This window comes from Podarcis vaucheri, assembly GCF_965113315.1.
Source record: "Podarcis vaucheri genome assembly, chromosome: 10".
In the NCBI taxonomy this organism is placed as follows: domain Eukaryota; kingdom Metazoa; phylum Chordata; class Lepidosauria; order Squamata; family Lacertidae; genus Podarcis; species Podarcis vaucheri.
Genome location: NC_138748.1, coordinates 30,520,556 through 30,535,847, shown reverse-complemented (window position 1 = coordinate 30,535,847; position 15,292 = coordinate 30,520,556). Strand labels below are relative to the sequence as shown.

At 41.6% G+C, this 15,292-nt stretch overlaps 1 protein-coding gene across 1 annotated transcript; it reads right to left on the bottom strand.

Annotated features, from left to right (window-relative positions):
• Nucleotides 1–511: 511 nt before the first annotated feature.
• RAB21 (RAB21, member RAS oncogene family) lies at nt 512–14,013 on the bottom strand. The gene is made up of 7 exons (XM_082241150.1): nt 13,624–14,013; nt 8,966–9,025; nt 8,712–8,819; nt 8,263–8,326; nt 7,365–7,419; nt 4,152–4,240; nt 512–2,357 (listed from the first exon to the last, which is right to left on the bottom strand). Exons 1-7 carry the CDS (start codon nt 13,789–13,791, stop codon nt 2,218–2,220), a joined length of 684 nt encoding a protein of 227 aa, XP_082097276.1. The 5' UTR covers nt 13,792–14,013; the 3' UTR covers nt 512–2,217.
• Between the last annotated feature and the right edge of the window lie 1,279 nt (nt 14,014–15,292).

Here is a 15,292-nt window from a genome sequence, read left to right as displayed (position 1 = left end):
CCCTCCTGTGGACAAGCGTGATAAGCTTTGACAAATGCTTCTGAATGAAACTCACACCACCAACCAGCTGAAGGAGATCAAGAATGCAGTAACTAGGATCAAGGTGCAGTTATATTAGGTGGCTCAGAATTGTACCTAAAATAGATTTCTGAAGGTGGGTTCTGCTTCTGTTAAGGATCTAACTACCTTCAGGATTATAAAGACTTCCCAAACCCCAGTCTGAATTAAGTGACTGGTGAAGCAGGAAGGGCTGCTTGAATCATCTGGAATTATTTTTCCACCATAGGATTTACAGACTGATACACTAATTTCTTGTCCTACTTTGCAGTTTGATTTAAGATAGTTACAAGGGCCAAAGACTAATTTTTAGAGTCATTAACTTTAATGCAAATAAAGAACTGGCGGAAAGCCTTACCTTCTCAATCAGCTTCAGATCCCTCTCTGTTTGAGCCTATGTCCATTTTGTTACTACCATGCTACACAGTATCCACTAGAGAAAAGTAGTTGTAAGTAAAAGGTACTAAATATGAATATTTAATGAAGATAGAGTAGCTTACAGCAGCATATGGTTTAAGTCACAGTAACCAAACTAAACAGATGCACTTTAACAGATCATCTAACTTACAATTAAGGTCAATGGTACAGAGTACAATGTACATATTAAATAGATTATAGCCATGTGTGGCAGCTAGTTTCTTCTTGTAAGCCTCACCTGATTTTCATACAACTTGTGAAAGATAATAAATCCATGCAATGTTTTAGAAGACTAATCCTTAAAGCTTATATGCCAGGTTTTGGAGAGTGAAGTTAATAAGGTTGGTATCAAGTTTCTCAGTGCACCTTTATTTTTAGGTTTGAATGTGAATATCAATCACTGCACTACTGAAAATTCAAAGCACCACGTGACATTAGTATGAGGATCACACAAGCCAGTTTTCTAAGGCTAAACCAAGTACTCCATTTTCCACACCAACATATACCCATTTACCAAATAATACCTTCAGTGAAATTTTCTTCAGCATTCTACTTTAGCTTTACTCTTCTAGTTCCAATACAAGAACAGTTCCAGGTTATTTCCCAAATCTCTGTCCCTTCAGAAGATACTTTCTATATTCTTATTTGTAATCCCTCCTATTCAAAAACCAAGTGGATTTCAACAAAGCTGATACAAAACACATTGAGTTCTTTCCAATTTGAATGGCCTATTAAAAAAACTCCCAAAGAAAACTGCTGCAGCCAAGTTATTTTTCACTAATTTTCATTTCTTTAACTGGAAGAAAAGCTTGACAAGAAGAAGCAAGGATAAAAGAACAGAAGTTTCGTGATCAGGTCTTGCTTAGTGATTATCAGATGGAAGCAGCCAAGTTTGTAAGATTCAATTCTTGTGTGACAAAAGCAGCTATAAAGCAGTTCAATATTTTAGGCATGTCAAACTTCTATTAGAAGAAACAAGTGTAGAAGCAAATCACAACATTCCAACTAGATGTTTAGACCTTATGTGTTTAGAGACCTATACTTGCCAGAAAGTTTCTCCCAAAATATGTGAACTTCAGAGCAAGCAAAAAGAATGGACATAATCTAGCAAGGATAAAAGTGAGCAGTCAATAATGAAGTTTGTTTCTTTTTCACCAACTGTTACTCACTTCACAATCACTGACAAGACTAATGTACATATTTTTGCACCTGCACTTGTAAAAGCAGATAAAATATTTAATATGTAATTTACAATTTATTTTTACCAGCATGGAGTACAGAATGAATATATCAAAGTAGTCAGACAGTTATAGGTTGACACCAACCCTGCAAAAATAGTATTCAGTATCTGCTAATTAAAAAGAAATCAATTTGCAATTTTGAAGTGATAACAGTTCAATCTACCACAAAATACAAAGGGCTGCAAAAAATGTCTCATTCCAATAGTGTATATAAGTTATTAAATAATGATCTCATTTAAAATATAAATGAAGCCATAAGTCTTTCCCACATGCAATATTATTCATTATTGAAGAACTATGTAAAAAGGCCATTGGTTTGCTTTGTTAACCATTGTAGAAAATGCCAATTCTCTGGTCACATACTTCACTAGTTTAGCACTTAATGGTACTGAATTGTTAGAAATGATTTTGAATACTGTTAATTCCGATTCTCCACTGATAAAGAATGAGACTTTGAATACGGCAGTCTTCACTAAGGGGCAAGATACACAGTCTTATACAATTATCCAGATGAGCAGCAGCCTCCACTGGTCTGAGCCGCTGGTTCATCATCAATTATCTGTACTCCCCGCCTTGCAGTTCCTGACTGACTGGAACCATTGCCTCGTGCTCTCTCATCAACTTGCGCTGTTTCTATCATTCCTAGAATTGAAGGATATTGCATTAGGTTAGTCACTCAACTCATAAAAGCAATTTAAGTCACACTGGTTCAGTTTAGCATATTCATAATGTTTTACAAAAGAAGCAGCAGCAAGAGACTTCTGACAGTTTTGCAAGCTAGCCATCCTAATATTTATAAATGGAAGGCTAATGTTAAATGCCCAGTACATTCTTAGGCCAAGATAAAGGGTTGGCTTCAGATTAACTCCTGCTTAGAGAAGGTCCACTGAAATGAATGGGACAACTCAATCATGACTATCTACTCCTAAAGCATAACAAATTCTAAATCCATAAGGTTCAGCAGATAGGCTGCTGGAGGTTGTACAAGTTCAGATGCAGTAATAGCTCACAAGTTTACCTACAAATTTATTCAATTAAAAATGTATTTTGTTACCCTGAGATAGTAAATGGGACTGGTAGATTACTATTTTACTGGAGATCACTAGCCATAGATAATTCAACACCAGCAGCCCCACCTGTCAGTGAGTATAGCACCAACTTTTCAGTATTGTTGGTTGTACAAAAAATCCTCAGGCTTTGACTTGGGTGTCCATTGGGCATTACTTACAACACCATACCAGAGGAAAATTTCACCATCCAACTGGGACACAGTAACTCAAATATGGATGTTCTATGACGTAGAATGTAAAGTGTTGTAGCCCAGGGCAATTTTACCCAAGAAGTTGCCAACCTCCACTTTTGAAAAACTTGACTATGCAGCACAATTTTAAAAAAAATCCTGGGCCAAGAGGTGACATCACAACTTAAGTCTCAACATTTTAACATAGATGTAGTTTTCATTGAAATACAAGAATCCAGCTAAGTAGGGTCCTTTACCTTTACGGAACTTAGATGTATAGATTAAGCAGATGTTATTTAAGAGAAAGATGGCCAATTCAATGTAGTAAGAGTTTAACATGCAATAAAATCCTACAATGTGCATAAGTATTCAAAACTGCATAGTGACTAACATTCATGTAGCGCAAGGGTAGGGAATCCTTTCTGGCCAGATCCTTATTTCCACATTCCTGGAGGCAAAATTTGACAAGTGGGCAAGGTCATCCACCTATTAAACACCCAATGTCACAGTGGCATCAGATGCTGCTGTACTTGGAAGCCCTGACTGTCAGGACTTCAATGTGCAACATGGGATTCTTTGAAAGCCCTTTTCCAAAAAGCCCCATGGTCCTCTATAGATTTCCAAAAGTGAGAGATTTAAACAGCAATGTATGGCTGTTTGCAAAAGGGCTTTTAAATAGCCTTGCACTGCACTCTGCAGTCCCAACAGTCAGGACTTCAAAACGGAACATCTGACATCAGCAGAAGAACAGCCACACAGCAAAAAAGGGGCAGGATTTAATCTCCACTTGTCAGTTGATGAGCAGAGATTAAATCCTACTATTTTTGCTGTGTACACCAGTTCCCAGCAGGGGAGCAAACATGCACAGTCAATGCAAAATCAAACCCTGCCCTGCTCTGCCCATCAGCCTACCTCCCCTCCCCTCAGAGTAATAACTTATTGGCAGATAGGCAGGTTTGACCCAGTGGTGGGCCAAGCTTAGCCTGTGTGCTGGAAGCTCCACACCCCTAATGAAGAGCAAAAACATCCATCTGGACAGAAATGCTGTGCCAGCTGCATCTAAATAGATTAAATGTTTATGAAACACAAGTTATACCAGGTAGCCCTTTTTAATACTGGTTGCACTTGGGCTGCAATTAAAACTTCCCTATTTCACAGCAGTAACATAGCTAGCAACTCAACACAAAATAACCTACTTTTACACAGGTCAAGAAAGAGTTCTTCTATGCCTTTGTTCTGTTTGGCTGATGTGTGGTAGTGTTTTGCTCCAACCGATTCTGCATACCTGGAAATAAGGAAAGCCTTTAGCTCCCAACTAAAAAACAATAGCAATCTTCAAACATTATTCTACATTTTAAGGGAGTGTTGTACTTAAGTATAAAACTTAGATTTCCTTCAGCATCCAGTATAGAGGAAACAGATGGAATATATGTACATTAGTAGCCTTGCAGGACATATTCAGGAGAAGAAAAGACGAAAGAGTAAACCCTACACAAATCCGACGTGGAGTCCCTTAAGACGGTTAGATGGCATCTCGTATGCCTCATTCCAGTAACTCCTGCAGCCAAGCTGGTGCCAAATATATTGCTTGGCTTTCCTTTGGACCACATCAGCAAGAGGGGGGCAGAGTGTCTTGTCATCTGGCCACCCTAGGACCTCCATACATACTGCCCAGGCTTGCACTCCAGAGGTGTCCCTTCAGAGCTGCTATTGCAGCAAAAACAACATGGGAGGCAGCAGTTACAAGTTACTGGTCTCTGCAACCACAGCGGGTGCTGTGATTCTCTGGCAGCTTGACCTCACCCCCAGAGACGCAGTCCATTGTCTCTCGAGACAGAAAATGTCAACATGGTAGTAAGTTGGGAGCCAATGTGATGTAATGCTCAGACTGATGGACTAACAGCTGGAAGGTTGCAGTTCTAATCCCACCTAAGCCATAAAACTAACTGGGTGGACTTTGGGCCAGTCACTGTCCCTCAGCCTAACCTACCTCAACAGGCTGCTGTTGAGGATAAAATGAGGAGAGGGAGAAGAAGAGGAGGAGGAGTTTGGATTTGATATCCCGCTTTATCACTACCTGAAGGACTCTCAAAGTGGCTAACAATCTCCTTTCCCTTCCTCCCCCACAACAAACACTCTGTGAGGTGAGTGGGGCTGAGAGACTTCAGAGAAGTGTGACTGGCCCAAGGTCACCCAGCAGCTGCATGTGGAGGAGCGGAGACGTGAACCCGGTTCCCCAGATTACGAGACTACCGCTCTTAACCACTACACCACACTGGCTCTCTCCTTGTACACCACCTTGGTGTACACCAAGTACACGACCTTGGAAGAATGGTGGGATATAAATGCACTAAGTAAGTAGGTGCTATGTTTGAAATTGCAGTTAATTAATTAATATGGAGACTATTTGTTAAACTGTCTTTCCACCAGATGGTTCTCAAAGTGACTTAACAGTAAGCTACAAAGGCTGGAACCCAGCCAGCCCATGCAAAGGGACTTCCCTTTCAAGCCTCCTCCCCGATCAGTTTTAGACCCACCCCCAATCATATAAAGCAGATTTTGGAAGGTATGCAGGACACTGCAGGCAGAATAAAGTAAGGGGAAGTCCCACTGCATGAGCCAAAGCCCCACTCCATTGTGTAGTCACCACTAGCTTCAACCTAAAGAAAAATACATATAGCAAAATGCAAAAATCAGGTAAAAACACATCAATAAAACCGATTAAGAACTACGTAAAAGCAGTTGAACAAATCATAGCATGTGGCTACACAAGTCAGCTTATGGGGGCCCATGACCACTCTAAAAAATGGTTTTCCCTTTTGGCAGATAGTCAGAAAAGGAGCTAGATAGACCTCTGTTGGCAAGGAAATCCAGAACCTGAAGCAGCCACACATGGGCAAGGGCTGACCTGCCAGAAGCTTAGCAAAGAAAAAGGATGCAAGAAGCAATTATAAAGAGAAAGGGCACCCTTATATATTATGAAGGGAGAGAGTAGTCTCAAGAACTAGGAATCCTTATGGTCAGTATCGTTTGCTGAGAAATTAACATGTCAGGTCAGAGAGGCAAAGGGCAAAACAATTCCTGTTTGTTTTTATAACATATGGCAAATGTTTACTAAATACATAAATTGTCCATACTGTGGCAAGAATCCACCCAACACTCACGGGAAAATGTGGTGTGATCTTTTAAAGTAATCCATGCTTTGTCATGCTTTATTACATAGCATGACAAAGTTTGTAATTTTATTGGGACAAGTTGCTTGTTGTTTGCTATTGTAACTATTGTTACTCAAACTGTATCTTCTGTAGCATGAAAAGTTAATAAGAACCTTATTTAAAAATTAAAAAGAACTAGAGCACTTCATAAGGGACACGGGTGGCACTGTGGGTTAAACCACAGAGCCTAGGGTTTGCTGATCAAAAGGTCAGCGGTTTGAATCCCCATGACGAGGTGAGCTCCCGTTGCTCGGTCCTTGCTCCTGCCAACCTAGCAGTTCGAAAGCACATCAAAGTGCAAGTAGATAAATAGGTACCACTCCAGCGGGAAGGTAAACGGTGTTTCCGTGTGCTGCTCTGGTTCGCCAGAAGTGGCTTAGTCATGCTGGCCACATGACCCGGAAGCTGTACGCCGGCTCCCTCGGCCAATAAAGCAAGATGAGCGCCGCAAACCCAGAGTCGGCCACGACTGGACCTAATGGTCAGGGGTCCCTTTACCTTTACCTTTAGAGCACTTCATCCCATGTTTCTATAAAGGAATATAAGCCAGCACTTCTCTCCCATGCCTGGGCACAGAAAACCAATAGGCTGTTGCGTTACAGTTAAGCATTCACCAAAGCCAAGCCCAAAATAATTTACAGGGCAATCCTAACCATTTCTATTAACCATTTCTACTGAGAAGTCAGCCCTATTGGTCCTGGCGAGTATTAACTGCTTTCAATTTTAACCTGAGGATGGTCATTTGTCCGGTTTTAACTTTAATTTTAATTTATTTGAATTAATTTTGGGATGCATTTTAATCGATTGATTGTTTGTTTTTATGCATATTGTATTATTTATATGATGTTAGCTGCTTTGAGCCCGGCTCCGGCTGGGGTACAAATAAATTATTATTACTACTACTACTACTACTACTACTACTACTATTTAATTCAATGGGGTTCATTCTCAGGTACTTGCAATTTGGATTGCAGCAATCTGTTGAAAAAATTGATGATGCCCCACAACCAGCAACATAACTTTAAAAATATATCATGGAATCCAGAAATTTAAATCCGAGAAAAATAGGAGTCACACTACCATGTAGAATACACTGCAAAGTTCAGGCAGAACTATTGTTAACCAAATGTAGTGCAGCTGGGGAAAGAATGAAAATATCTTCAAAGTGCTATTAAAACTGAGACTTCAACTTACGTTTCTGCTTCTTGAATAGAGACATGTCTTTCCTTGTCCAAATCTATTTTGTTACCTGTCAGGAATTCAAAGTTTCTTAGTGTCCAAAAAATGAGAAATCATATCTGCTCAATATTTTCAATATTTCTAGCCTCTTTTTTTCCATTTCCAAGCCCATGAGACATTAGCTTCTTTGCTGCTACATCCACCCAATTGTTAGCCAGTTAAAAACCTTTAGCTCAACAACCTCACACCACCCAAAATTGTTTAAGAGATTGCTATGCAGTGGGAGTGGACAGAAAGATTTCAAGACCTTTCTGCAGCCACTTACACTGCAGCTAAAAAAAGCAAAAAGCACATTCCTCCATTCTGAACAGTTTGGGGAGGCAAGAACTTTTCAAGATGCGCTCACTTTTGCAATTCCACAGGAAACTGTGGTTAATGCAAAAGCAGTTGGCAGTTTTAAGGAGATACTGAAGTTTTTTACATGAAATGTCAGTATCACCTGTAGTATAATCCTACTTTTGGAAATCCTTCACCAATCTAAACATTTGCAATACTAAGTAAATTGTATCATGTTCCCAAAGAGGTTTTGCATTGTTTTCTTGGACACGGGTATCTAGGAAACAATTCCCTATCAGGATTACAAAATGTTTAGAAATGTGTCATCTTTTGCTCAAGGAAGCTTTTCACATTATTGCTACCACCATTTAACCTTCTGCTTTACTATCACTTCACTTTTAAGGTGCACAAATATAGTTTCTTTTTACTGTGCAATAGTAAACACAACTGTGTACCCTTATGAAGCTGTAGAGAAGCAGTTTGATAAGTGTTGCACAATAATTTAAAAGACAATTAGCCCTTAAACTGAACAAGATTCCCTAGTCATAAAGTAAGGTGTGGAAAACCAAAAGCTTACCAACTATGCATAGACAAATTTCATTTCCCAACATTTTTCTTAATTCTTTGACCCAGTTTTTTACCTGCAAGAATGAAAAGAAATTTCTATTATTTCACTTCAGGATTATAGTAAGCACTAGGACAGAAAAGAATCTAGCATAAATCTAACATGAAAATACAAGCAGGTAGAAATTCCCATCTCGCCTGGTTTCCTACATTGAAAGCAATCCTATCCCTGTCTACTCAGCAGGTATGTAAGTGTATAGGACTGCAGCTCAAAGAGATTTTAGGTAAGTTGCACAACCATTACATGAAACCAGGTTGCTTTGAAAGTTCTTCAAGTCCTACATTGTACTCATTTCCATAGCAAAAAATAAAATAAAAAATGATTACAGTATTAGTTTCAAGAAAATCTGGTCAACATGGAAGCTTTTGAGTTTACTTCTTCAATGGAAAGGGTATAGTTACCTTCTGGAAAGAGTCTTCATCTGTTATATCATACACTAAAATAGCTCCATTAGAGTCTCTGTAGTAAATAGGACCCAGTGCATGAAATCTTTCTTGCCCTGCTGTATCCTGCATGAAGCAAATACATTTATGTTAGTTCTTTTTTAAGCTAGTAAAATTAAAGTCAATGCTATTTTGATACGCCTTGATATTTTGGTATGATAAACAGAGTTCTATCTTTAGACACACAAGAAATGTAATCAATAAAGACATACCCATATTGCAAGGTTTACTCTTTTTCCTCCAATATTTAGCTTCTTTGTTAGAAAAGATGCCTACAATAAAGAACATATGAACATTAAATACCTTATGCCAAAGTAAAACTGATTCATGATGTGTTGAAGAAATTCAGCAGAATTACAGTCATAAAAGTGCACTCAATGCATTATCTACAATGAGATAAAGATATCTATCTACTGCAAAAATAGAATATAGTGAACAAGAGGCATATGTTTAAGGCAAGGCAAACAATACCAGCTTTTGGTGTTGCTAAAAACTTACTTTTTCTTTCAGGCCTTTGCTTATATTTAATACCAGCATGCCAAGTTTGTCCTAACCTGGTTGCTGCTCTGTTTGTTTATTTTTTATGTTTCATTGTTAACAACCATAATATACAGTGGTACCTCGGGTTACATATGCTTCAGGTTACATACGCTTCAGGTTACAGACTCTGCTAACCCAGAAATAGTACCTCGGGTTAAGAACTTTGCTTCAGGATGAGAACAGAAATTGTGCAGTGGCGACACGGCAGCAGCGGGAGGCCCCATTAGCTAAAGTGGTGCTTCAGGTTAAGAACAGTTTCAGGTTAAGAACGGACCTCCGGAACGAATTAAATACGTAACCAGAGGTACCACTGTACTTTTATGGAAGCCAATATAAGTGTTTAAATAAGTATACAGTTTCCTTACAAATAGTCAATTATGAAACTGTCATACCATGAAGACAGGTAACAGTAACAGCACAGAAAATCAGCTCAAATGGTAAAACTTCTTTTAACATTTTGTATCAGAGTACAGCTATCCAAGAACAAAATGCAATCAGGAGCATCAATTTTAAGAGCTATACATGCACTTAAAAGATTTGTTTCTCCACGATATACTTAGAAGCAACTCCAAAGACTGAACAAAATGTACTTGATAGATGCCCACAGTTCACAATTGACTCCACGGGCCTTTCCTAACTTGGGGCCTCAACACATGTATGTGTTAGTTTCTGTTTGCCACTGAGATATGCTGCTGGAGCTGTGATGGAAAAAAATGTTTCCCCATCTCATTCTCTACCTCCTCCCCATCTCCAAAAAACTATTTTCTTCCATTTTTCCAGAAAGAAATTGGTAAGTGATATAATAATTTTTATACAGCTTGCAGCAGTTTGTATTTTTTTAAAAAAGTTAATTACAGTTCCTCTCTATTGTAGACTGATGGTACTTTTGCTTTATATATTTATATCCTGCTTTTTTGGGTGGTCTTATATTTATTCAGACTATACCCTGGGCCTTAACTGTATAAAAGTTATTGTTTGGTGTGTAAAGTGCTGCAGAAGGTATTACTGTGGATTATGCTGCTTCTAGAGATAATATTAAAGGTAAAGGTAAAGGTACCCCTGCCCGAACGGGCCAGTCTTGACAGACTCTGGGGTTTGTGCGCCCATCTCACATCTATTGGCCGGGGGCCAGCGCTGTCCGAAGACACTTCCGGGTCACGTGGCCAGCGTGACAACGCTGCTCTGGCGAGCCAGAGCCGCACACGGAACGCCGTTTACCTTCCCGCTGGTAAGCGGTACCTATTTATCTACTTGCCCCCGGGGGTGCTTTCGAACTGCTAGGTGGGCAGGCGCTGGGACCGAGCAGCGGGAGCGCACCCCGCCGCGGGGATTCGAACCGCCGACCTTTCGATCGGCAAGCCCTAGGCGCTGAGGCTTTAGCCCACAGCGCCACCCGCGTCCCTAGAGATAATATTACTTAAGCCCAAATATAAGTTTCCTTTTGTTGACCACACCATCACTCCTTTTCTTCAAATGGAAAAACCCAACAGCAGTATGTTGAGGCAGGTCTGTGCAGAATTTATCTGAGGCTGGGGCAGGAGTTCCCAGTCGACTGGGAGACACAGAGCGTTCTTGGCGTGACAGCCTAAGTTTGGCAGGGCCCTCTGGCCAGCTTAGCCCTTCAAGGCCCAGGGCAATTGTACCCTGTTCCCCCACCCCTCTGCCCAGGCCAGGCCTGCCTTGAAGTAACTTGCCATTTCATCCTTGGTACAGTTGTACCTTGGTTCTTGAGCAGAATGCATTCCAGGAGTCTGCTCGACTCCCGGAACTGTTCAAAAACCAAGGTGCAGCTTCCAATTGGCTGCAAGAATGTCCTGCAGCCAATCGGAAGCCGCACTGGACATTAGACTTCCGAAATTCGTTCGAAAACCGGAACACTCACTTCTGGGTTTCAATCATTCGGGAGCTGATTTGTTCAGGAGCCAAGGTGTTTGAGATCCAAGGTATGACTGTATTGTATTTTTAAATTGAAGGTTATCAGGGTAGTGTACAAACATTCCAATAAAAATACAACCTATCAATCAACACCAAATCATTACTAAAAATTACAACAGAACATAGTCCTTAGGCAAACCTGCCCTAAGCTCATTTATCCTGAAATGTCAGAAGCAACAGGTATGTTTTTACAGGCATCAGAAGGAGGTCAACAAAAGATTGTTGTGCCTTTAGTAAAAGAAAGTTGCAACAGAAGACAGTTCCACAACCTAGGTACCATAACTGCATCACCACAGAACAGCCCACAGCCACTTATGGTAAAACCAACAGCAGGGTCTTTCTTGCTCAGCTTACAACACCAGGCATATTTACAGTTAATGTTTCACTAAAACCATGACATTTACATTTAGTAACTATAGCACACAGTGCAGCTTTATAGGCCAAATTATGCATAAGCCATTTTAGATTCTTAAATTGATGAAGTAAAAACAGTAAGAAAATAAATAGTGTGTCTCTTTCAGTTTTCTATGTTCTCTCTACCTAGGTCTTCACTAGCAAACACAGCTGTTGAACTATAATAATTAATGTATGATTCCAAATTAAATCATATTAGGTCAAAGGAGAGTGCAAAAGAGGTATTTCCCTAACCAGAGAAACCAAGCTATCCTGGGCACTCATCTCTCCCCAGCTCCTAGTATTAATCACAGAGTAATATGAGACTACGTAGTCACATAATACTGGATTGATGGATGTTCCCTTGCTTGGGAAATAGCACTGAATCATGACACAGCTGCCTGTCCCTATTCCCTCCCTCCCAGTCTTAACAACAGGAAACACAGAAGGTGCAGGACTGTGTTGGAAGGAGCATTTAAGCAAATATAAATAGTTTTGTTTCCCTGCTACTCACCACAAGCAGCACACTACAAAGTTACAGTACTACCTTCAGATGTTGCTTTTAAAAGAAGGCGGCCACAAGTTAGTTCTAAGAAGTGAACTTCAAAAACCACCGCTGTCAGTATGGTGGATCTTGTGATAACTCATGACTTCACAGTAATTTAAGTGACAGGTTTGATCTTGCATTAATTGTACTGTAACTAAGTAACCACAAACTAATGAGTCAATGTACAAGACGCAAAAATGCTTAAATTCAAAGGAACACAGAATTCTGGTGAACACTACACTTGGGACTATGATTCAGCAAGTTTCCCTGCCCCTTAAAATGAGTGTTTTTAAAAGAATCAATAAACTTCTAATCAGATTTAAACCTTCTGAAACGGATGTGTTCATTTCAGAACAACAATTTCATTGACTTCCTTTTAACTGTTTCATTTTCTGCTCTCATTTGCTCCAAATACTTGTAAAAAGATAGTATGCAGGAACAGTTACTAAATCTTTGGGTTGTTGTTTTTTTTTTGGGGGGGGGGTTCCACAAAAGTTACTTTTGTTCAAAGAAACTGGAACAGCACATTATGAACCATGGAAAACACATTTCACATGTTTGGTGCACTTATGATTTACAGACGCAGTTCATGTGACATGTGAAATCATTTCTATAAGTGATTCTGGAAGTGTATGGGGTACTCAGCCACCAAGTAAGCAGCCTTGTTCAGTGTCCCTTGGCTACGTATATTCTTTAAAAATCCAGTGTAACCTATATGAAGACTAGATTTAAATAGGTTCAACTATGCATACAATGCTCCTAGATTTCACAACACACTGCTCTATATATAGTTAGTATATATAGAGCATGCAATGTGTTCATATTCCATGCCAGTTGTTTGCACCACAGAAACACATGCTCTTGTGGGGCACCTTAAAGACTAAGGGACACATAAGCTTTTGTGAAGCAGAATCCACTTATCAAATATACTTCTGTTACCTGAAAAGAAAGAGGATTCCACAAGTGCCCATAAATCTGTCAAGCATCAAAGGTCCACAAACACAATAAATAAAACTTTTATGCTTCCATGTGTTCTCACTCATATTTCAGCATCACAAAAGATAACGCAAAATACCCTTCAGAGGAGAGAGGGCCACCCTGTGAATCAACACCACCATAAATTGTTTACTAGGTATATGGTACTATTTGGGCTTTGAGCTAGATGTGGTAGGAAAAGGCTCGCGGCTTGTTCTGCGACACTTTCACGCCCTAAAAGCACCACTCCTCACTTCGGAAGAAAAGAGATTGAAGTCCCGTATAACCGAGAAATGACAGCCCCGCCGAGGCGGGCACACCCTTAGGACTCATCAAACGCAACCTCGACCGGGCAGCCTGCGAGAACTCTGCCTGGAAAAGTGGAGCAGCAGCGTCACGGCATTCAGACGAGCGTGTCGGGGTCAAGCCCCCAAAGCGGCCTCTCGCCGCCCCTCCTGCTGCTGCTGCCGGGCTACCTACCTGTAAGGTGGTGATGTGCTTGTCATTGAACTTGTTCTCGCAGTAGCGGAGGACCAGCGAGGTTTTCCCCACGCAGCCTTCGCCCAGCAGGACCACCTTGAAGGAAAAGCTTCTCCCGCCGCCGGCAGCGCCGCCTCCCGCGCCAGAGGTCGCCGCCGACGCCGCCATCCGCAGCGAAGTGGCCGCCGACGCCGCGGCCTCACATCCGCAGCCCCGCTCCTCTCCTAGCAGGGTGGGGGAGGAGGAGGCGAAGGGAAGGCAGGCCCCGCGCAGGAGGAGACGGGGACACCGGAGGAAAGAGACACCCACTTCCCTGTTACCGGAGGGGGGGGGGCGCCTCAGCCTGACTCCCTCTAATGGCGTCGCCTTCTTCCTCCTACGACACGCGACGTGCGGTCACGCGACGCTCGCCGTTGATGCCGCGGCCCTAAGAAGCCCCGCCCATTGTGGGTGGGGCGAAGTAGCCGGGGGCGGGGCCGGAGGAGAGCTTCTTGGGGTTCTGGCAGGATCCGCGGACGGGGACTTCCATGGGGGTGGGTGGAGGCGGTACATTGCCCCATCGTCCTGGCAGAGCTGCTTTTCAATCACGTTGATTTATAATAATAATGGTAATCTATAAATGCACTAAATAAATAATAATAATAATAATAATAATAATAATAATAATAAGTGCCACTGGCAGCAGCAGCTGCTGGGAAAGAGGAAGAGACTGCTGTTTCGCTATGCGCTGTGCAGATCGTCAAGCCTCTGAACTGCATTGTAAACGTCGCTGGGCGTCTGGCCTGGGGAAAATGGCGGGGAAGAGGGGTGTGCGCGCGCGTGTATTGCATTTCTGAAACCTGGTCCGTGCTACACGCTTGCTCCGTGTAAGTCCCGCTGATTGTAACGAGGCGGAGTTGTAAGTACGGGTGCGCAGGATTGAGGCCGTTGAAGATTTATTTCATTTTTACAAAAAAAATTGCACCGCTTGACTGTAAAGAGAACCTCCAAGCGGTTTACGGAAGGAAGAATAAAATAAAGAAAAATTAACAAATACTTAACAGATTAAAACGCGCATCAACTATTGAGAAAGGTGTCCTGATAATAAATGAAGTTAGTAGATGAAGCAAGGAGTCCCGTCCCGATACGGACGTTGTATCCAGCACTAATTTGAAGTCGCGACAAGGGGATTGGAGGGAAAGCTGTCGTGGTTCTTAGTTATAGCTTCAGAAGCGGCTTTTGGGATTTCGATCCTGAGGACACCCCCCCACACACACACACACACACTTCAAAAGGAGATGCTGCTGCTGGAACCTGATTACTAAGTGTGGGCAGTTAGATTTGCCTAGGACTTGCTTTCGAAGGCGCAAGCAAAATCGTTCGCTTGTACTGCTCCCATCTGCTGCTATTTCCTGCACTCCCCAAGATCTCTGCACTTGGCAAGGGGAGGACTTCAAGCCGAATTTGATCCAGAATCCACCTGTTGTCACCCACCTTTGTGATAAATGGCGCAATCCTTTGATAAGTTTTGTAGAAACCCTCTTGCATAGGAGCCAACTCTTAGAAGGGGTCCCACCAATAAAATATTTGAGAGGGCCAGGCCTCCCCAAAGATGATGGGCATTGCCATTCAAATAGTGTGCATACATGGGATCAATTATGTGGGGCGGGGCTTACCTCCCCCCCCCCCA

Bases quoted from the DNA above. Each gene is read 5' to 3' on its own strand.
- RAB21 (XM_082241150.1), bottom strand. From the start codon at position 13,791: ATGGCGGCGTCGGCGGCGACCTCTGGCGCGGGAGGCGGCGCTGCCGGC. The intron at 8,820-8,965 runs GTATGTCTTTAT...TGCTTCATGCAG, and splicing joins GAGTAAACCTTGCAATATGG to GATACAGCAGGGCAAGAAAG. The intron at 7,420-8,262 runs GTAAGCTTTTGG...AATTCCTGACAG, and splicing joins AATTTGTCTATGCATAGTTG to GTAACAAAATAGATTTGGAC.